The following is a 23776-nucleotide window of genomic DNA, read 5'->3' on the forward strand; positions in this document are numbered from 1 at the left end:
GTAAGGTAATAGTCTAGTTTCATTCTTTTGCATCCGGCTTGTCCAATTTTCCCAGACCATTTATTGAAGATACTGTCCTTTCCCCATTGATTATTCTTGGCTCCTTTGTTGTAAGTTAATTGACCATATATGCATGAGTTTTTTTCTGGGCTCTATTCTGTTTCATAGATCAGTGTATCAGTTTTTTTGCTGTTTTGATTATTGTAGCTTTGTAATATAATGTGAAATCAGGGAGTGTGATGCTACTACTTTGTTCTTCTTTCTTAAGATTGCGTTGGCTGTTCAGGGCCTTTGGATTAGGGCCCTTTGTAAGTGGGTCCATGCAAATTTTAGGTTTGTTTGCTCTGTGTCTGTGAAAAATGCATTGAATCTGTAGCTTGCTTTGAGTAGTATGGGAATTTTAACAATATTAATTCTTCCAATCCATCAGCATGGGCTATCTTTCCATTTATATGTGTCATCAATTTCTTTCATCAAGTTTTCAGTGCACAGATCTTTAATCTACTTGGTTATATTTATTCCTAGGTGTTTTATTCTTTGTGGCCAAACTTATTACATCTTGAGTTAAAACAGTTTTCTCTTATTTAGAAGTCTAAGAAAATATCTTTAATCTAGATTTGGCTGTATTCCATCATATTATTGTATTTTAATTTTCATTTTGGTCTGTAAATTTTGTTTTGCATTATATATTTAGGTGCTCTGATGTTAAATGCATAAATATTTAAAATTGGTAGAGCCTCTTGATGAATTGGCCCCTTTGTTATTATATAATGATCTTTGTCTCTTATTAAACTTTTTGCCTTAAAGTTTACTTCTTCTCATACAAGTATAGCTGCTTCTGCTCTCTTTTAGATTGCCATTTGCATGAATATCTTTTTCCAATCCTTCACTTTCAGTCTAGGTGTGTCCTTAAAGCTGAAGCAATTCTGTTGTAGGCAGTGTATAGTTGGGTCTTGTTTATTTAAAATCAATTCAGCCACACTGTGTCTTTTGATTGGAGAATCTGGTCTGTTTACATTTAAAGTAATACTTGGTAGGTTAAGGCTTACTATTGCCATTTTGTTGTTTTATAGGTCCTTTGTTCCTTTGTTCCTTTCTTCCTCTCTTGCTTTGTGATTTGATGAGTTTCTGTAATGGTCCACTTTGATTCCTTTTTCTTTCTCTTTTGTTTATCTACTGTAGATTTTTGCTTTTTACTTTCCATGAGGCTTATATAAAAAACATCTTGTACTTATAACATTCTATTTTAAGAGGCTAACAAAACTTTGATTGCATACACAAACTCTAAATACTTTTATTCCCCCCCCAGGCAAAATCTCTGAACCAGGGCTGTGTTCCTCAAATTGTATATGTAAATTTAAGTTTTGTTTTAATCATATCACATATTAAATACATGAAAACATCTTTTCTCAACTAGAGTTTTTAAACCCTATACCAGATCTAATGAAATCTGTGTGATTGGGACCTCGCCATGTGTGTTTTGAAACTTCTCAACCAATAAGATAAAATAAAACATAACAAACAACAACAAAACAAAATAAAATGAAAAAGAAACTTCTCCATGTGTTTCTGATGACATCCTGGTTAAGAAATTTGTGTCAGAGAAACTCACTATATATTAAACCTTAAGGGAATGTGCTTGTAAATCTTTTGTGAAGCAACTTATCTAGGCTGTCCCTAAATTGGCCCTAAGTGTGCATTTTCCTTTATTTCTTTAAAATAGGCTATATTCATAAGTTTGACTAACAAAAGATTATTATGCTCATCTGGTTTTATGATGTGTATATTACTTTTTTCTCTTGCAGGTGACAATGAGTTCTTCAGTACGAAGAAAAGGCAAGCCAGGCAAAGGAGGTGGAAGAGGGTCTTCTAGAGGAGGAAGAGGTAGCAGGAGTCACACTAGTAAATCTCATGGAGGTGGCAGCAGTGGTGGCGGCAGTGGTGGCAATAGGAAAGCCTCAAGTAGAATTTGGGATGATGGCGATGACTTCTGTATCTTCAGCGAAGCAAGGCGCTCTTCCAGGTCATTATGTTCTTTGAATGTTCAAATATGAAACAGTATCATTTCCTAATTGTGGGACAACAGATGGTACAGAGAAAGGGGGGAAAATGACAATTCTGGTCATGTTAACTGCTCTTATTTTAAAACCTTCCATTCTTCTTTGTAACCTTTTCTGGAGGCATAACGGCAAATAACTGTTTGGTTTGGTTCTTTTTTGTTAAGGTCAAAATCTGAAGTTAACTTTAACTTCCACATGACATGGTTAATATAACCTTGCTAAGAAAGTAAATGCTGGAAATTGTGAAAGTGATGAAAATTACTTTAAGTATTTCCTAGGCACTGTAGTTTGAAGGTCCCAAAATGTGACCTGACTGTACTCTCTCTTCTCAGTTGAGGAATTATTTATTTTCCAACCAGATCAACCAGATCTTCACTGGTGTTTCGTGTGATGACCAGTGGCAGGTGTCACATCCAGGCTTTTCTCATACACAATTTATAAGTAATGAATAAATTCTGATAATTATAATAAATATTTAACAAAAATAAAGATATTATTATTGTGTGTTATACAGTATACATACAAATTCTTGCCTCTCAAATTGCACTGTGAGCTATCTACTGGAATTTTTAGAGATGGAGAGATTTCTTTAAATACACACACACGTATATAAATACATACACACTCTTGTAGGAAGAACTCTCAACTAAATATTAGTTAGAAGGAAATATAGATGAGTGCTGGAGTTTAACTGCATCATGCATGATTTTAACTTAAATGAATCCAACTATATAAATTCAGGAAAAAAGAAAAAAACAAATACTATTTAAGCAGTTTAAAATTGCCACTAAACGGATCTAGGCCCCACAGTGAACAAAGTATGGAGAGAGGAATCTGCTATTCCCTCATCAGTCTCAGTTTCCAAGTGCTTCTTACAGTTAAAGCCTCTTGAGGCACTATGTAATTTTAGGACTTAAATATATGTTTTTCATACATAGTCCCTAATATAACCAAATACTTCATCTGACATTCAAGCAGAGAATATCTATGTGTTTTTTTTTCATCCTAGAAGAAAATGGTCATTTTGGACATATTGAGAGATCAGTCTCAAACTTAATACGTTTTAAGGAATCTCCCAGAGTAATTTTAAACTATATTTTGACTTCAGCTGCTGACTTAGGAACCTAACTTATGAGTTAGCTGCAGCTTCATTCTTTTTGAAAACATAGGTATTATAGGTTCTCACAGTCTGAGATGTTCTTTCATGCAACAAATATTTACTGAGTGCCTACTATGCCCCAGGCACTATATTAGGGGCTATAATTATAGCAAGGAATAAAATATTGTCCTTGTTTTCATAGAAGGAGGTTTGAGTTACAAAGACAGTAAGTAAACATATGTCAGGTAGTAGATACTAAGGAGGGTAAAAGAGAAAATAGCAAAATAGATTGCAGGTTTTTAAAAAATAGTTGCTATTTAATGTGGAGTGATCAGAGAAGTCTTCTTTAATAATGTGTCATTTGAGCAAGACAAGAAGGAAGAGAAGGAGTGAACTCTGAAGCTGTCTGAGAGAGGAACTTTCAAAGGCAGGAGCAACAGCAAGTACAAGGTCCCTAAGCCAGTGTTATGCTTGGAAGGTTTAGGAAATGGCAAGGAAGCCATACGGCTAGAATGATCGATAAGGTGAATAATAAGCAGTTACATTTAAAAGGCTACACTGTGTAGGACCTGATGGGCCATAATAAGGACTTTGGCTGTTGCTTCGAGTGAGATGGGAAGCTGTTGCAGGGTTTGAGGCAAGGGTGTGTGATAGCAATCAGTCTGGCCAGAGTTGCTGCTATTCGGCATATTCCTTATGTGAATTAGAAAATGGTGCCTCTTTTTTTGAGCAGTTATAGCCCCAGGATGCATGACTTGGTGAGCAGGGTATGGACTGGATTTTAGCTCTTGTGGTCCTCTTCCCTTCCTTAGCAGGAGCCTCTGCACAGCGTACAGTCTATGCAACCATACTCAGTAGCCCTGACTTGGTGCAAACAGACTACAGGAGAACAGTTGGAAACAAGATCAGTTAGGAGTTACTCTCTAAGTGGAGATGTCATAGACAATTTAATACATAATTCTGTAGTTCAAGATAAGAACGTAGGCCAGGGAAGTAAATGTGTGAGTCCTCTACGAATAAATGCTATTTAAAGCTATAAGGCTGGGTGAGGTAGAGAAGAGGTCTGAACTTTGAGCCCTGGGCACCCTAGGCTTTAGAGATGAGAAAATTAGGAGAATCAAACAAGGGGCATTAAGAAGGATTTGCCAATGAATTAGGAGGACAACTGTGAGAGCATGGTTTCTGGAAGTTAAGGACTAAAGGTATTTGAATGTGGATTATCTATTCAAATTGGATTGGATAGTTAAAGGGGATACTCAGTAGTAGAAAAATACTTCTGATAAGTGAAGAAAAATGTGTAGTGACAATGTCCACTGGAGTTGGCAGTGTGGTTAGCAAGGGTAATCTTGACAGAGCTGTTTGGCATAGTTGAAGAGGAAACCCTGCTTGGAGTGTGTTTCAGAAAGAGGAAAGAAAGGGAGACAAAGATAGTTGTTTAGATAACCCTTTTAAAGAGATTTGCTGTGAAGAGCAGGGGAGGGAAGAGAAATAGGTCAGTAGTTTGAAGGGGAGTGCAGTCTAAGGGAGGATTTTGTTTGGTTTGGTTTTTTAAGGTAGACATAATATAGCATGTCTCTGTAGGCTGGTGGGAGTGATCCAAAGGAGAATGAAGGACTGGCGATACAGAAAGGGGTAAGTGTGGAATGATTTCTTTGAGGAGGTTAAAGGTATTGCAGTAGTGTACAAATAGAGGGTTAACTTTAGGATCGAGGATGGTTCATCCTTAGTAAGGAAGGAAGGCAAGGTGTGGGATATATAAATTGGTGGATGGTATAGGAACATGTGGAAGGAAGTCCCCCCAGGTTTTTTTTTTAATACTAATCATGAGAAAATGATCAGACAAATCCAAATTGTGAGGATTTCTGTAAAACAGATGGTCTGAAATCTTCAAAAAAGTCAATGTCAGGAAATATGTGAGGGAACTGTTCTAAATTAAAGGAGTTTGAAAAAAATAAATGTCATTTTAAATTAGATAATAAAAAAATCTATAGAGGACATGATTGAGGCATTTAGGAACTTTATGGATTATGTATTAGATGATATTGTATCAAAATAAAATATCTTCTAAGTGATGATATTGTAGTATGTAAGAGTATGTGTCTGTCCTTAGGAAATGCCTGCTGAAGTTTGCATGTCTGCAGCTTACATTCAGATGGTTCAGCAATATATGCATATACAAATATATAAAGAGGAGAGCATACATGTAAGCATATATGTGTATGTATAGAAGAAGAAAAGTGAATGTATGTATAGCAACTGTTAACAGTTGGTGAATCTAGGTAACAGATGTTTATTTTATTTCTGTAGATTAAAAAAATTTCAAAACAAAAAGGGGAAATGATAGATTTGGGATAACATTTATTTTCAAAAGTTGCACTAAGTGATTCAAAAGCACAATCCTATTTTCTCCTTTGCTACCCAATTTTGCAAGTGTAAATATGTGGTTCCTCTCAATAATGTGCCAGATTTTAAATAGAGGAAAAATTTCTCCAATTTCCCTAGATTTGTGAAAATCTATAATGAAACATGTCAAACCAAAAAAAAAAAAAAAAAAAGTAGTGAATAAAGTTAAACTTTAGAACTTACTATTGTTTTAAGTATTAAAATGAGTCTCTAAAAAATTAAATTCCAACAATGAAAGATTGGTGAAATAAATTCCAGTACATACATATTTATATGACCCATTTAAAATTATTTTGCAGGAGAATAGTTTTAGGGAAATGTCAGTTTTATTTTGATAAGGAAATAAACCAAATTATAAAAGATTATATATGCTGTATAATTTTGTAAAAATGTTTATGAAAAAGAATGTGAATGAGAGTGACTTCTGTTTTTTTACTTTTCTACAGTGAACATGATTTTATCATTATTTTTGTAATCAGGAAATAATGATAATTTAGGTAAATATCTAAAAAATAGGGCTTTATATTCACAAGTAATATTGTTTTCAGATTGGGTTACCTAAAAATTGAATAAAGTAAATACGAGTGATGTGGAGCGTATTTCTTGAAAGCCTTCTAGTGCAGAGGGAGTCATTATAGCACTGCGTTTTCCAGAGGATTCTTGTTAGTGAAGCCAGATTTAATGATTAAGAATCTAATCAGGTTTTTTCCAGCAGTTCCAGTATAATGAAATGTTAAATACTGTAGAAAATGGAGAGTCTCTTCACATTCATCGTCATCTTTTATGATACTTGACAATCCGGTTTATGTGTATATTTGGTGACTCAGAGGAGAGTGTAAAAGTTCTGATCACAGATAAATATGTAACTTTGTTCTTGTATCCTTTGCAGAGCCAACAGCAGTAGTGTAAGAAAAGGAGAAGCACGTCCCAAATGGAAGCCCGAAGCCAAAGTGCCCCTTCAGACTCTACATATGACTTCCGAGAATCAAGAGAAAGTGAAAGCTCTTCTCAGAGACTTGCAAGAACAAGATGCAGATGCTGGATCTGAGTAAATTTTTTTTATTTGAGTGAATTATTATATTAAGGAAGATGTGTTTGCAGTGAAGTTCCTGTGTGGCTTTGGAATAATATATTAATACTGATCCAGTGTGGCTATATAATTAGATGCAAGTAAGCCAAGACAAATACAAGAATAATTATTCAGGAAGTTTTTAGAGTGAGTTTGTTTTGTAATATCTGAGCAATAATACAGATTGCCTTTTCATGTGTTTTGTTTCTAGGACAGTGCAAATATGGATTCACTAATAGCTTTATTGACAGTCTTCAAATAAAGCCTTAAGAGTGATCAAGAAGTATTGCTCTAGGCTAAGCAAATAATGCATTGATCAGATGAAGTGTTAAGATTATACTTCTTATGACCAACTGCCAAAGAGAAACAATTTTTACTCTTTTGGCTATTTTGCTTTGTGATTTCAAAGAAGTTAATTCTTTCCCTTTGCCAGAAATAATGAGTAGTCAGTCATGAACAGCTCAATTTCCATCCCATCTATAAATCTCTTATCTGTTTTACACTTAGGAAAGGTGGTTATGCAGCAAAGCAAAAACTTAGTGATGGATTTAAGAATGAGATGAGAGAGAAAGGATAGCCAAGGCTTCTGTGGTTAAGAATACAGGCTGTGAGGTTAGACTGCCTTGGTTAAAATTCTAATTGCTCTTTACTTTATAACCTTTGACAGTTACTAATCTTCTCTAAATTTTAGTCGATTACCTGAAAAATGGAGATTCTAATAATATCTGGTTGAGTTATTGGGAAAATTTTCAAAGAGATAATACTTAAAACACTTAACATAGTACCTGGCATATAATAAATACCTGATAAATGTTAAATGTCAAGATAGAAATTAATAGATCAATAAAAGTTTAAATCAACAACTGAAGAATGCTCAGGATTCTCTGTCCTTTTGCTCCTTGACTTAAATTCTTAAACTCTTGCTAAATTTTCTTTGAAGTAGAAATTAATATTAAGTATCTGAAAATGTTGCCTTTGCCAGAAGAGGCATTTCTGGGGAGGAGGAAGATGATGAGCCTGAATGTGACGATGAGCAGTACTGGTCAGCTGGACGAGAAATGTCCCTTGTTCCTGATGCTGACCCTTTGGAATATGCTGGCCCAGGGGAGCCTCATAATCCAGAATATACCGTCTCAACATATGCAGTGCAAAAACTTTCCAGGTGATTGCTTTCAACATTTATGGGAGTTGAGGGAGAAGTGAAGGAAACTGAAGTCATGTTATAAACCCGACCACTCACCCTCAACTAACTTCCCTATTGTATGGTTCCAGCAGTGCCTGATATGCCTAATATCCTCCTTTTCAGCAGAGGGGGACTAAGGAGGAATTTGTATTATCAGGGGCACATTTTCAAAACACAAACCCCGCCTGTATGTAGTTATAACTTCACATAAATGTATTTAAATGAATTTCATTTCTGTGATTTGATATTACTCAATCTTTTTCATCATGTTTTGCACTTGACAGATACGGTTTCAGCACTGAACGCTGCCAGGCAGCCCTGAGGATTTGTGATGGAGATGTGGGGGCATCTCTAGAACATTTACTCACCCAGTGTTTTTCAGAGACATTTGGAGAGAGGATGAAGATCTCTGAGGCTGTTGGCCATGTAAGCGTGGAGGAGTGTATGGAACAGCGGCAGGAAGAGGCATTTGCTCTCAAGTCAATCTGTGGAGAGAAATTTATAGAAAGAATTCAGAACAGAGTCTGGACCATTGGATTAGAACTGGAGTATTTGACAAGTAAATTCTGCAAATCCAAGCAAAAGGAAAGTACCAAAAACATACAGGAGATTTCACTTGAAATCTGTAAATTTTACCTAAAAGGAAATTGTAAATTTGGATCAAAGTGCAAATTCAAACATGAAGTACCCCCAAATCAAATTGTTGGAAGAGCAGAAAGAATTGTAGATGATTCTCATCTTAATGCTAATGAAGATGCATCTTTTTTATATGAACTTGAAATTCGATTTTCTAAAAATCACAAATACCCCTGCCAAGCTCCCCTTGTGGCATTTTATTCCACCAATGAGAATCTACCTCTGGCTTGTCGTTTACATATTTCTGAGTTCCTTTATGGCAAGGCCTTGACTTTTGCAGAAACTTCAGAACCTGTTGTATATTCTTTAATAACACTTTTAGAGGAAGAATCAGAAATAGTCAAGCTACTAACAAATACCCATCACAAGTACAGTGTTCCTCCTGTGAACTTTCTGTCAGTATTCTCTGGGATCACCAGAATGAATAATCCTGTGTGCCGTAAACCAGTGGTTCCAAATAATTCTTTTGTTTCAAATCAAATTCCAGAAGGTATGTAAAGCATTGATCATATGGAGGGCATTATGGAGGGGGGCATTCAGAATGATGGATTAAAGAAGTCAAAGGTTCTGCAGTCTAGGATCTCCTGGCGATCATAGTTATTCTTCCCAATCCATAGGCAAAAAGGGACTGAGAATTCTCTGAACTATGGCTTGACTAATTGTAAGGCCCAATATTGTCACTATGATTGGGTTCCCTCAATTGAAAGTCTATAGTGATATCTAAGCTGACTTCAGCAATTAAGGTTTGAAGAACTTTAAAGGATCTTCCCAGAAAATCTGTCTCATTCATTTGGTTTCACATGTTTATTTCTGATACTTTATATGGAATTACTTTCAACTAAGTTTTTAGAGATACTTCTCTTTCTATACCAATCCATACCCTCTTGCTTTTAGTAAACAATACTTTTAGGGCTATCTTCATGAATCCCTAAAGCCTCAAATAAAGAAATGTTTGTACAAGCTTCTGGCTTTATCCAGATTCAGTTTTGCTGTACAGATTCTTACACCACAAGTAAACCCCCTTTTCAGAGTTCATCATAGAATTCTCTCATATTTATTGCCATCATTCTTTCAGAGAAACAAGTTTTTATTATTCCACAAGAGTTCTTAGGTAAAGTAGAGGATAATGAAATTGCATTAAGGTGTGGATTCTGCACGGTTGGTTGGGTTCACTCACTAGCCACTTGACTCGCTCCCAAATACCAGCTTCTGACACATGGGATTCAAATGTAGTCCTTGAGAAGTGACAAATTGTGTACCATGAACTTTTTAAAATAATAGGTTCATCCATGATACAGTATGTATCAGTACTTAATTCCTTTTTATTGCTGAATAGTATTCCACTTAGTGATCATACCACATTTTGTTTATTGATTCATCATTTGCTAGACATTTGGGTTGCTTTGTGTCATGGAAATTTAGGAACACTTGCAAATAGTTGAAACTTTCGATTAATTCCTTGAATGTAAAGACTAGACTAACATGGCATGCCATAACTTTTTCTTCTTTGTTTTTAGTTTGGTTTAACAGTAACCACTTACACTAGATTAAAGTTTATTTGAAGATGGTTTTAAGTTCTTTAACAGTAGTAGTAGTATTGAAATGAATGAACCTGTTTTATTCAAGCTTTAACTCTCTTTTGTGATTTTTTTCATTGTTATTTTGATAGTGACACCCCCCTTTGCTAAAGAAAGGACTCTGTATCAAAAATGTTTCCTTTTATCCCTTTCAAGTTGAAAAAGAATCAGAACCTGAGGAGGAGGCTGATGAGGATGAAGGTCCTGTACCAGTTATAGTGGAGAGTGAAAGCTATGTGAACCTTAAGAAAAAGATTTCCAAAAGATATGACTGGCAGGGAAATTCAATACATGCTGAAAATGCTAAAATCTGCAAGCAGTTCCGAATAAAACAGGTAGGGTATTCTAAGAGACTGGTTAGCATTGTCTCCCCAGTGAATGGATGGAGTAGGAATTCGGAAGTTTTGCTTACTCCCCCAGTATCCTTCTGGATCTATTTCACCCTGAGTGGTTGGTTTATCTGCATGCCACAGGAAACTTAGGTGCATGTTCTAGACAGTTTTGGAAATTCCTATGGCCAGTAAAAATGAAAGACACACACACATATACCATATATTCTCAGAATTATGGCTTTGGTTCTATGATATGATAAGTGAAATGAAAATAGTGTGATTTACATTAGGTAGATCAGTATAGAAAAGAAGAAAAATAAGGAGGGACATTAATTAATTAATTCTATTTGGAAGTTATGTTGTTTTTACCTTATTCACAGGAAGATTATTTTAAAAGAACCTGTAGGTGAATGTTAGGGCAGAGTTGGCTATAGGATAAAGAGGAGTTGCTTTAACAGTTTGGGAATTAGATTAGATGCAAATGGCCCTTCCAGTTCTAAAGTTCTGTGATTCTGATTTTGGACCCAATATAACACTATCACATATACTGTGCAATATCCATACAACTTCAAAATGAGTAGAAAATTGCACCATAAATAATATGGTAGAAACAGAAAAATTGCACATATAATTTATCAGTGTGTTCAGAGGTGATGAATTTGTATGGTAAAATTATATGCAGAAAATGATGTGTTAGTATGCATCTTTTACATTATTCAAAAATACAACCATAGTTTCAACATACAGTATAATGTTTACAGCATTGGCATTAGATGTCAGACTGAGTTACATATATGGTAATACTTGACCAGAAAAAACATTTCATGAGTTCTCTACTATTATTGATTTTTGTGCAAGTCTGATACTATATAGAACTATGCTGTCCAATATGGTATCCCCTAGCTGTGTGTGTCTCTTTAAATTTAAATTAAGTAAAACTAAAAATTCAGTTCCTCAGTAGCACTGGCCACATATCAAGTACTCAATAGCCACTAGTAGCCAGAGGTTGCTATATTAGACAACACCAATATAGAATTTTATTGGACAGGGATAGTGTAGAGACTATTCCAAGGAAGAGCTGAATAGGTGTTAAAAAGAGGGGTTATTTTTCTTAATAAGATTCAGTTTATTAACATGAAGGAAAACCACACAGATTCCACAGCTTATTCTAGCTTATTCTCTGAGCAGTGCAGCCTTGTCTAAAATCAGCATCAAACCACAACAAATCTGCAAATTCTGTCTTTCAAAAAATTGTTAGAGAGCAGAAAGGGTGGGTCTAACTATGAGAGTCCACATTCAGAGCTTTGTGAAAGGTGATTCCAAGTAGCCTAACTGATGCCTTATCTTTTATATTATTAGGCTTCCAGACAATTCCAGTCAATTCTGCAAGAAAGGCAATCACTCCCTGCTTGGGAAGAAAGGGAAACCATTCTTAAATTGTTGAGCAAGCATCAAGTGCTTGTTATAAGTGGTATGACTGGGTAAGAATGCAATTTATTTGTAATGGAGCTTTCATCTGTAAATAGGGTATGTACCCTTGTTCCTATAACCAGCTATACTTTTCAAAATAAAACAGTAGATGGTATTCTTTGAGCTTTTTCTTGTCAAATATCAAGTAATATATTTATTAGGCTCTAAAACAGAGCTTAATATTGCAGCATTTGTAGCTAAAAGAGCCAAATTGCAAAAAACAACAAAATTCAGAAATCCATCCAGGAATTTATAAATATTGTACACCTCTGGCTTGAGATAATTTTAAGGCAAAAGGCTTAGCTGAAAGCTTTTAATAAGGCCCATTTTAGAATGTAAAGGGTAGTTCCATAGCATTTAGCTTAAAAATCTTTTCATCTTCTAATTTTATTCTGATTTCCTTAGAGCTTTTTTATTTGCTCTTTTAAGAACGACTTAGAGTACATTATTTTTCCTGTTTCACATTTCCCATATGTTAATCCAAACCTATTTAGCAGGAACAAGTGGCAGACTTACTTTAGTTCTGTATTCAGTCTAATTATTACATTTGTGCCCAGACTCACTGATAATATAGTAACTTTTTATTTTTCAGTTCTTGTCTTGTTATTTAACCTCAGTCCACTTATAGCCAAATCAGTACACATCAGAGGGGAAAAATATGAAGTATTTGAATAGCAATAAGATAATACTCCTCTTTCTTTGAGATTCATATGTAGAGTTCATATTCCTAGAGGCACTTATAGACCTTACCTAGTGTTTATTCAACAGTACCAATTTTACAAATGACACTAAAGTATTAATTTGATCGCCCTGTTAATCTGAGTGCAAATTCCTAAGAGTTATCAGCTGTAGGTAGTAAGTCAGTAGCCAGGTCTAGAAGATAGATGAAACTGAACAACTTTTAGCTTTCTCGCTTTCCTCATTGCATTTGATTGCTTCTCTGATTAACTAGCATTTGAAAACTCTCATTTTAGGACTTATTTGTTTTGACATGCAGATGTGGGAAAACCACACAGATTCCACAGTTTATTCTGGATGATTCTTTGACCGGGCCACCAGAGAAGGTGGCTAACATCATCTGTACCCAACCCCGACGAATCTCTGCAATTTCAGTAGCTGAACGTGTTGCTAAAGAAAGAGTAGAAAGAGTAGGTCTGACTGTGGGATACCAGATCCGGTTAGAAAGTGTCAAGGTTTGTATGCTCTGCTCTTTTCCTGATAACAGAAATTTACCATTTTCAAATATAAAGACTTTTTGGAGTCTGGAGATTCATTGGCACCTCAGTAGGGCTATAGTCTTTTTAGAAGTGTTTTGGTAGAAGAACTCTAAGAGTTCTTATTTGAGTGTACTTAGTTTCCTCTATAAAGACTAAGTGATCCAGTAAATGCTTCTACTCTTAAACCTGGGACATGGTCCATTTAACCAAATCAGGAATGGACAGAATTGATTTCATCACTCATTGTTTTTATGTTTCATAATAAATTTTGAATGCTTTTTATGAGTCTTAAATTTAAAATTTTGATATGAAGCAGAAAACTTGTCCTGTCACCAGCAGGAAATTCTGTGTTCAGTATGGTTTCATATTAAATGAAACTACTGGTAATTTCAATATTCTATATCCATTCAAAATGGCTTTGCCAGTTTCCTTTTTTTCAAAAATTTCATAAGTGCTTTCTATGCCCTTTTATATGCAAGTCCTCAGCCACCAGGCTGTTATACTGCACGACTGGAGTGTTGCTAAGAAGGCTAGAAGGAGATACAGCTCTGCAAGGAGTCACCCATATCATTGTTGATGAAGTTCATGAGAGGACAGAAGAAAGGTAAAACAAAGATTTCCAAATGAATAACCACACACATAAAATGAAGACACAGCTGAAAGAATTTTGTTCTGCTTCCAATTCAGTTTCATAGGGCTGGAAAAGAAGGCTATAGGGAAGGCCTACGTTAGAGAAGAGAAACTACTTTCCTGATCTGCAGAATCTGTAATACTAAAAATGCTAGGAAAGCCCATGTTCCTCACTAGAAGAGTCATCCTGTTAGATGGACCTTGTCTCATGGGAGATACTTAATCCCCTTCTGATCACCATGCTGAGCTGGGCACTGTACTTAGCAGAAATAACAGATATAATACATGCTGTAGCGATGGATTGGTGAATATGTGCTTCCTTCTTTGCTCGTTTGGTCGATCATTCAGTCCTAGCATTTATTTGTGTGTTTATTGAGCCTGTATTAAGTGTCAAGTGATCTTTTAATTGCTGGAGATACTATAGTGAACAAGCATATAATGTACCCCTTTATCTCTTATGGTCTGGGAGGAAAAACAATGAACAAGTAAACAAATAATTACAAATTGGAGAATGTATCATGAAGGAACAAATAGGATGCTGTATTTGGGGGGAGAGGTCCATGAGATTATTAGAGATCAGATATCAGAAGAGATGACACTTAAAGTAACACTGCAGTATGAAAAGGAGTCCTATGTGACAAATGGGGGCAAGAAAGGCCAACATTCACAAAGATTCTACAGTGGGGAAGGGCTTCTTGAGTCCAGAAACTGGAGGAAGGCCAGTGCATCTGGTATGTAGTAAGTGAGCGGGTAAGTGGCAGGTGGAAAAAGCAGAAACCAGACCTTCTAGGGCCTTATACACCATGTGTAACAAAGCACTGCATTTTGTTGCAATGGAATTAAAAGTCATTTAAGGGTTGAGGCATAAAATCAGAATTCTCAGTATTTAAAAAAAGGCCCAGGGAAATAGATGGCATTAATCATAGCTTTTCTCATGTAGATCATGCTCTAGAGCAATAAAAAAAAGAACACTAGTGGGAGAAAAGAGAGATGACCCAATGAAAATTATGAAGCTTTCCCAAAAAAAGACTATGCTGTTATAAATATCTTGAAAAGAAGAAAGGAAAATCTAAGTAAAGCTGGCAATCTGACAGAAAAGCTGAAAATAGCTAATAGCAAAGTAAAAAAAACAAAACACATGTGAAAAGAGGCTTCAGCTATTGCTGATAAAATGTTTTTAAGAACTGAGCAGGGAAGACATTGCACCAGAAGACTATGAGAAGAAATAAATACATTTATAATACTGGTAAATAGGAAATAATAAGAAAATAAAGAAAAGCAGAGTTTCACATAAAAAGAATAGATCAAAAGAAAAAAGATAATGCCTAGAATAAAACAATAATACTTTTTGAATTACTATATAGAAAACACTGGAAATATTTGAGGGCAAGTAATAGTAATCTTTTTATAAAGTTTCCAGAAAAGAGTGGGGAAAAAAGTAAATGATGTCATTTTGCAGCTAAATGTTCAAATCAACATTTGAAAGAAGAAAAAATTTTTTTAACAGAATCACTGAACTTGGAAGAGATTGTTCAAATAAATCATCCAGACTAATAATATTTAAATGATTGTATTATAAAAATAAATGAAAAGATTTAGGGGAAATTATATACAGTGCAGTTTTGAATATGAAGAGTAGCTTTGGGTTTCATAACATTTATAATTCCACAAACTCAGGGACACTGGATAGTACTGGATTTGGTTTTTGGCTGCAATAGTATTCTCAAAAAGAGAAAGGCATTTATAAAGCCTGATGACCTGTAGAATATCAACAATTAAAAATTCAAAACATTTTTCACATTTAAGTAATAAATTGCACACTGGAAGAGGGAGATTCAGTGATTTACAAATACCAATCTTTGGGAAAGAAGTGTATAAATTACAAGGAAAAGTAGGAGAATATTTGCTAGCTCAGATTGAAAAAGGCTGAAAATAGGAGTAGGATCAGGGAACCAATATCAGTAAAAATATAGTCAAGATTAAAGGATGAATATAGAAAAGTTACAGTTGTGTTTAAAATTTTTAATAAATTTCCTGATCACAGAGATAACAACATGATTACTCTAAACAGAAAATATCAGAATGTCAAGAAGAATAATTTCTGTTCCCTATAAAATTACTGATAACATGTTATAATTTTGGTCTGTTAATTGTATTCAGAGTTAGTGGAGAGAAGTGGTAGAGAGATGTATCTCCACAAACACTATTGGGATTATATAGTTTTATGTACTGCTTTTTATCCAACAGTTAACATGATAGCATGAACTGTCTTTGTAATTATTATTAATAATTGCATGAAGAAATTCTAAAGTATTCATGTACCATAAATTATATTTGTCTTTTCCCTAAAAAAGAAAATAGTCATAAAAGTAATTAAATTAGCTCATTAAATTAAAGAGAACTAAATAGTACAAGAATGTGCTCTTACTAAAAATTCAAGCAATAGAAATAAAGTATTAGTCCCCCTTAACACTCCCAAACCATTCCCAGTCCCTTCCCCAGAGTTAATTGTGGTGTCAGATTGGTGATGTGTCCTTCTATACACTGTTTTCTATGTTTACTTGGCTAGAAATAGGTACTTTTTGTTTTCTGACCTTTTCTTTTTTACACAAATGATACATGCATTTTGTAAGTCAGTGAAAGACCTACTATGTCCCATGCATTGTTCTGGATTACTGGAGTAGTGAACAAAAGAGACCAAAATCCTTGTCCTTACAGAGTTTATATTCTAATAGGTGAGCCCAACAGTAAGCGAGATAAATAAGTAAAATATAAAGTATGTTAAGTGCTAAGAAAAGAAAGGGTGATGTGAAATGCAAGAGAGGAGAGCATTTGAACTTTTTAAATAGGGTGTACAGGAAAGGGCTTGTTGAAAAGATAATCTTTGAGTAATGAGTTGAAGGAAATGAGGAAGCTACCTGTGTGAATGTCTGGGAGAAGCTTACTGCAGGTAGGTGGATAGCATGTGCAAAGGGCCCAAGATACATGCTTCAGGGACACGAGGACAGTGTGGCTAGAGCTGAGTAAATAAGGTAGAGAGCAGTAAGAAATGAGTGGTGCAGACATATCATATAGGGCCTAACTTGTTAGTGAAAAGTTTCATAAGTTATTGAAGGATTATGAGCACAAGGGTGGCATGAGAAGATTTTCATCTGAACAAAATTATTGATCTTCTGTATATTGAGAATAGATTGCAAGGGGGCAAGGGCTGAAGCACAGAGACCAGTTAGGATATTGCTATGCTACACTACATAACATTCTACAGCTTGGGTTTTTTGGGCGTTTTTCACTAACAGTATGTGTTAGGGATATTTTCAGCACAGTATCTAGAGCTCTACCCTTTACCTTTTATCTGCTACATGTTATTCCATAGAGTGGATGATTTTTTTTTTTACAATTACCACTTCTTGGTTTATGGACATTTAGGTTGTTTCCATTGTTTTACTATTACAAACAATGCTATAATGAAAATCTTGATATATGCCTCATACTCATATGTATATGGATTATCACATGCAATAATAGGTCATACTGGTATTTTGATTGTTAGTACACTGAACTAAGCATATGGGGGAGAATTGATTCTTGATAATATTAAGTCTTCACATCTAGGAATATGACACATCTTTATGGATTTTATAATTTTTTTCATGTGTTTTATACATGCCTTGCTAAAGTACATCAAAAGTTACTCATTTTCACCTATTGAATTTGTTTGATCTTCAGGTGTTTCTTTTATTTCCTCCAGTGACTTCTTGCTGCTAGTTTTGAAAGACATTGTGTTGCAGAGGCCGACTCTTCAAGTTATTCTAATGAGTGCAACTTTAAACGCTGAACTCTTTTCAGACTATTTCAATTCCTGCCCAGTTATTACTATACCAGGTGATTAAAATGTATGATTAAATATGCATTGTTCTAATCAAATTATTTGAAAGTTCATTTGAGATATTAATTATTAGGTATTTATACCTCTTTCTAGAGGAGTGGTTAGTTATAATAAATAAAATCATGGCCATATAATGAAATTAATAAAGAGGTTACATTGTACCCATTTGCTGGGAGATTTCAATTTTGTATACTTTTGAGGAAAGTCTAGGTTGTTAAAATTTCTAGCATTTCATTTGTGTTTAACATTGAAATGTGGGTTTATAATGGTAATCTGTCATAAAGAAGGAAGTTGTGTCTATGTATAGCATATTTGTTCATTGCTGGATTTTGCTAATTTCTCGATTTTGTCCCATTCTGGGAGAAAGTGCAGTTGGATAGTCTGCGTCTTCTTTGGTCTTTCACTGTGGGATTAATTTACCTTAGGCTTTGGTTTATCCTCCTGCAATTGATTGCCAAAGGGACAATTTAGAAGCACTGATGGATGAATAATAGTACTATCTGCTCTAGTTATAGAGAACATTGACAATAGATTTAAAGAAGCCATATGCTTAATCTAGAATACAATTGCTGATTGTTTAAAGGTCTCCTGTAAGGCAGGAGGGATGGGTGGGAAAGATTTTACAGGTTGAAAAAAAAAAGAGGTTAAAAATCCATTAGCAGATGATGACCTCTCTATTTATACACTTGTTCTCTTTACTAACTGGAATCCATCCCTTCTAATTTCTGTAAACAAAAACTTTTTTGTGTGTGATACTTTTAAGACCGCAGAACAGATAGTACCTTATTATGCCAAGCTTTAAGAGAATTTTACCTGTTTTGAGATAGTTGAGCAAGTATTCTGAGACTTTCCAATTTAATTCCTTTTTTTCTAGGTCGTACATTTCCTGTTGATCAATTTTTTCTGGAAGATGCAATTGCTGTGACAAGGTAAGGAAGATGTTGATTAAGTTTTGGTGTTTCAGAACCAGAAATTATTATTTTACATCAGTGTGCCAGGATATTAATAAATGTGGATTTTTTTCCTAATTTTTCTATTTCAACATTTTGTTTTCCCCTTTCTTGCAGCAAATATTTACTATACAAATTGCAATTCACAGGTAATATTGTATGTTAAGAGTACTGGCTCTGGAAGCCTAATGTAAACTATGGACTTTGGGTGATAATGTGTCTATGTAGATTCATCAGTTGTAACAATTGTACCACTCTGGTGAGGGATGTTTATAGTGGGGGAGGCTATGCATTTGTCAGGGCAGAGGGTATATGGAAAGTCTCTGTATGTCTGCTCCATTTTGAAAGGAACCTAAAACTGCTCTAAAAAATAAAGTGTATTAAAAAATGACAAAGAACCAAATATATGGAGAATTTAACTAAAAAAAAAGTAGAGTACTGATTCTGCAGACAGACTACCAACATTTAAATCACTCTTCTTACTAACCATAACACTGTTGAGTAGTTTAATCTCACTGTGACTCAGTTATATCTATGTAAAATGGATTTATTAATAGTAGCTGCTTACAAGGTTGTTATGAAGATTAATAAATACTTGGAATTAATACTTGCAAAGTATTTAAAACTGTGCCTGCCACATGGTGAGTACTTAATAAATGTTAACTATTATTATCACCCTCATTCTACCCCAGGGAGTTTACTGTATAATATAAGTGTAAGATGTCTAGAATGTTAGTACTGGGTAGAAAATGGTAACGTCTGTTGGATGCAAACTAATTTCTCTCCTTTGAAAGCCCTGCTTCCTCTTCCTATTCTTTGAGCTTGAAGATTGCCCAGGTTTTTATCCTTGCACTGTTTCTTCTCACTGTTAAACTCTCCCTTCACTCTCATGGCCTCATGTGATTTTAGCTCTCACTTCTGTGCCGTGACCTCCCAGATCAGTATCTTCCTTCTTGATGTCTGAGCACCAGAATGAAAACACCCTTGATATCTGACACCTTAAATTCAGAATTTTTCTCCTCCTTGTTCCTTCCATTTCTAATAAGCCTGCTTCCTAATTCTGTATTTATTTAGTGGTACAATATTCTCAACCTAAAAACCCAAAAGCCATGGCTATCAAATTTTAATGTGCAATAAGCAAAGTTAGGGAACTTATTACAATTGTTATTTTCTGGGCCCTATCCCACTTCTCTGAATGTGACTCTCTGGGGAAATCATCTTTCAACTAGTATACATGTCTTTATTCTTTCACTTTTTCAAACTCACTGCCTCCAGAATTATCTCAAGACAGCCAAAACCATTCCAATGTTTTCCCCACTAGAAATAGGGTAAGCTGGCACTAGGGGGCCAGCAGAACCCCTAATTGGTGGAAGAATAGCCCATGAATTTGGCAGAAACAGGGGAACATTCTGCTGAATAAGCACATTAAATAGGTGAATATATTTGCTCTTCACCAACAGACCCACATACACACAGACACATTCTTCTGTCTTCCCTCCTCAGGTATGTGTTGCAGGATGGGAGCCCATATATGCGCTCCATGAAACAGATGTCAAAGGAGAAGCTTAAAGCTAGGCGCAACAGAACTGCATTTGAAGAAGTGGAGGAAGATCTGAGGCTCTCCCTTCACCTCCAGGATCAGGATTCTGTCAAAGATGCAGTGCCAGATCAACAGTTAGATTTTAAGCAACTCCTGGCCCGCTATAAAGGTAATGTGCTCCTGGGGAAATGCTATAATTATGCCAAACATAAGTAGTTTTTCCCTCCACCTAATTGAAAGGAACACAAATACAGCTCTTGTTTCATTGCTACATTGTCTTTAATTTATCAGAACAACCTTAAACTTAGAAGGAAAGTTCAAACACATGTTAAATTATAATTGTTATTTATTTACCAATGGGTTTTTTTTCTGATTATGAAAGAAATGTCTTCTTTATTGAAAATGTGGGAGGTGGTAAAATATAAATTATATTCCTGAGTATTTTGTAACTTTTTATTTTGGTATGATTTCAAATTCAGAATTAAAGTTTGCAAGATTATACAATGAACTGTCATATATTCTTTTCACTGATTCACTAATTACTAATATTTTGCCTCATTTGTTTTATCCTTTGCTCTGTGTTCATGCAAATATTATTTTTTCCTGAGCCCCCTTGAGAGTAAGTTGCAGATATGATTCCCCTTAGCCCCTTATATTTCAGTATTTATTTCCTAGGAAGAAGTACATTCTCTTACATAAGCATAAAAAATTATCAAAATAGCAACATTTAACTGATAACAATACTGCTATCTAATCCACAGTCCATATTCTAATTTTGCCAATTATCTCAATAATGTCCTTTATTGCTATTTTTTTCTGGTCCAGGTTCCAGCTCAGGATTACATATTGTATTCAGTCACCAATGTTTTTAATTTCTTTTGATCTAGAAAAATTCCCCAGCCTTTATATTTCTTTCATAACTTTCATAATTTTTAAGAGTTTGGGCAGGTTATTTGTAGAATGTCCCTCCATTTGGATTTTGTCTAATGTTTCCCCATGCGTAAACTTGGGTGATGGGTTTTTGGTTAGAAAACTACAGAAACAATCCTGAGTCCTTTTCAGTACATCATTATCGGGAGGCACATGATGTTGATTTGTCCTATTATTTAGGGTGTTAACTTTGATCAGTGGGTTAAGGTGATGTCAGCTAGGTTTCTCCCCTGTGTAGTTACTGTTTATTCTCTCTGTATTTAATAAGTCATTTGTGGAAAGGTATTTGAGACTATATAAATACCCTATAATAACTTCAAAATTTTACCCACTAGTTTTAGTATTACTCGTGGACTTTTCAAATAACATCTTTTGAGGGTCCACCCTGTGCTGAGCATTTTTATATATGTTGTTAGAAGCTCTCTCCTGCCCTGCAAGACCCAACCTAGCTATTCTTTGTTCCTAAATAGTCTTCTATATGTATTGGCTGGGCTAAAGCCATAGAAAATCCAAGACTACTACTTTTGCTGTCTTCCTTAAAGCCTAGACCAGAGACAGGTCTCAGTTGCTCTTCCTGCTCTCCTTCCCTCAACAGCTACCCAACTCCTTAGTACTTCTGAGAAAAAAGTGTTTACTTTCAAGAAGTAAGAGCCTCCAACCCTCTGTTACTGCTTATGTAGGGAAAGAGGAAAGTGGGTTTCCCTTTTCTCCTTATACTTATAGAGAAGACTCTAGTCCCAATCCTGCATGGGAAATGGTAAATATCAAGGAATTCGGGCATTAGCCATTGTTGTTTAGGAAGATATGCATAGCTCCTAAACATTTTTTCACTTAATTCTCCCAACATTGTGAGAAAAAGGGTTGAAAGTCTATACTTGCATCTTACAGACCTGGGTTCAACTCCCCAGGCTCTCATAAAACCAGCTGCATAATCTTCAGCAACTTCATTATCCTCTCTATAGCTCTATTTCCTTATCTATAAAATGGAGTTATTTAGAGGATTATGTTAGATAATATATAGTGCCCAGGCAGTAAGTGCACATTTGTGATTCTGATTAAAATATGTCTGATTCTAAAGTTTCTCTTCTTTCTGTACAGCATACCAACTGATAATTCCCATTTACTTTATTAAATTATGGAACAGGAAATCCCTTTGGTTTCTCCTTTAATATTTAGGAATTTTCTTAAGAATTACGACGGGGTCTAAGCCATGCCTTTCTCACTGCAAGAATAGAGGTTACCAAAGGTCAGAAAGTACTTTCTGAGAACTCCTTTCTAAGGAAAGAGGATAGAGGATTTGAGGTCAGGAAACCTGTCTCTGCCAGTAGTTTCTGGCTGTTGCTGGGCAGATTACTTGGCTTCTGTGAACCTCCCTTTCCTTGTTGTAAAAAGGCTTCATCAGTTTATCTCAGTGCTCTCTTCTACTTTTCAGAAAATTAAATAATGTTCCAGAACTCAATTTTGAAAACTTTTTCTAGTCAAAAAATAATGACACTAACAAATGGAAACTCATCCCATGCTCTTGGCTAGAAAGAATTAATATTGTCAAAAAGGCCATCCTGCCTAAAGCAATTTACAAATTAAATGCAATCCCTATCAAAATACCAACATCATTCTTCAATGAACTGGAACTTATAGTTTTAAAATTCATATGGAACCACAAAAGACCCCTAATAGCCAAAGCAATCCTGAGAAGGAAGAACAAAGCAGGGGGATCTCGCTCCCCAGCCTCAAGCTCTACTACAAAGTCACAGTAATCCAGACAATTTGGTACTGACACAAGAACAGACCCACAGACCAGAGGAACAAAATAGAGAGTCCAGATATTAACCCAAACTTATATGGTCAATTAATATATGATAAAGGAGCCATGGACATGCAATGGGGAAATGACAGCCTTTTCAACAGCTGGTGTTGGCAAAACTGGACAGCTACATGTAAGAGAATGAAGCTGGAATATTTTCAAACCCCATATACAAAAGTAAATTCGAAATGGATCAAAGACCTGAGTGTAAGTCATGAAACCATAAAACTCTTAGAAAAAAACATAGGCAAAAACCTCTTGGACATAAACATGAGCAACTTCTTCATGAACATATCTCCCTAGGCAAGGAAAACAAAAGCAAAAATGAACAAGTGGGACTCTATCAAGCTGAAAAGCTTCTGTACAGCAAAGGATACCATCAATAGAACAAAAAGGCATCCTACAGTATGGGAGAATATATTCATAAATGACAGATCCGATAAACGCTTGACATTCAAAATATATAAAGAGCTCATGCACCTCAACAAACAAAAAGCAAACAATCCAATTAAAAAATGGGCACAGGATCTGAACAGACACTTCTCCAAAGAGGAAATTCAGATGGCCAACAGGCACATGAAAAGATGTTCCACATCACTAATCATCAGAGAAATGCAAATTAAAACCACAATGAGGTATCACCTCACACCAGTAAGGATCACCACCATCCAAAAGACAAACAACAACAAATGTTGGCGAGGATGTGGAGAAAGGGAAACCCTCCTACACGGCTGGGTGGGAATGTAAATTAGTTCAACCATTGTGGAAAGCAATATGGAGGTTCCTCAAAAAACTAAAAATAGAAATACCATTTGACCCAGGAATTCCACTCCTAGGAATTTACCCAAAGAATGCAGCAGCCCAGTTTGAAAAAGACACATGCACCCCTATGTTTATCACAGCACTATTTACAATAGCCAAGAAATGGAAGCAACCTAAGTGTCCATCAGTAGATGGATAAAGAGGATGTGGTATATACACACAATGGAA

General features: G+C 35.2%; 1 protein-coding gene across 5 annotated transcripts in view; it reads left to right on the forward strand.

Annotated features, from left to right (window-relative positions):
- DHX57 (DExH-box helicase 57) overlaps positions 1 to 23776 on the forward strand; it is an 85751-nt gene that overhangs the window by 18923 nt on the left and 43052 nt on the right. For all 5 annotated transcript variants that reach the window (XM_017672089.3, XM_017672088.3, XM_073214143.1 and 2 more), the window contains exons 2-12: positions 1806 to 2023; positions 6452 to 6610; positions 7614 to 7793; positions 8099 to 8940; positions 10184 to 10362; positions 11719 to 11840; positions 12827 to 13022; positions 13526 to 13650; positions 17425 to 17558; positions 18437 to 18491; positions 20016 to 20221. In XM_017672089.3, coding sequence (XP_017527578.2) covers positions 1812 to 2023; positions 6452 to 6610; positions 7614 to 7793; positions 8099 to 8940; positions 10184 to 10362; positions 11719 to 11840; positions 12827 to 13022; positions 13526 to 13650; positions 17425 to 17558; positions 18437 to 18491; positions 20016 to 20221 — 2410 coding nt within the window. In that variant the 5' untranslated portion in view covers positions 1806 to 1811. The remainder of the gene's footprint in view (positions 1 to 1805; positions 2024 to 6451; positions 6611 to 7613; positions 7794 to 8098; positions 8941 to 10183; positions 10363 to 11718; positions 11841 to 12826; positions 13023 to 13525; positions 13651 to 17424; positions 17559 to 18436; positions 18492 to 20015; positions 20222 to 23776) is intronic.

This window comes from Manis javanica, chromosome 1 (assembly GCF_040802235.1).
Source record: "Manis javanica isolate MJ-LG chromosome 1, MJ_LKY, whole genome shotgun sequence".
In the NCBI taxonomy this organism is placed as follows: Eukaryota; Metazoa; Chordata; class Mammalia; order Pholidota; family Manidae; genus Manis; species Manis javanica.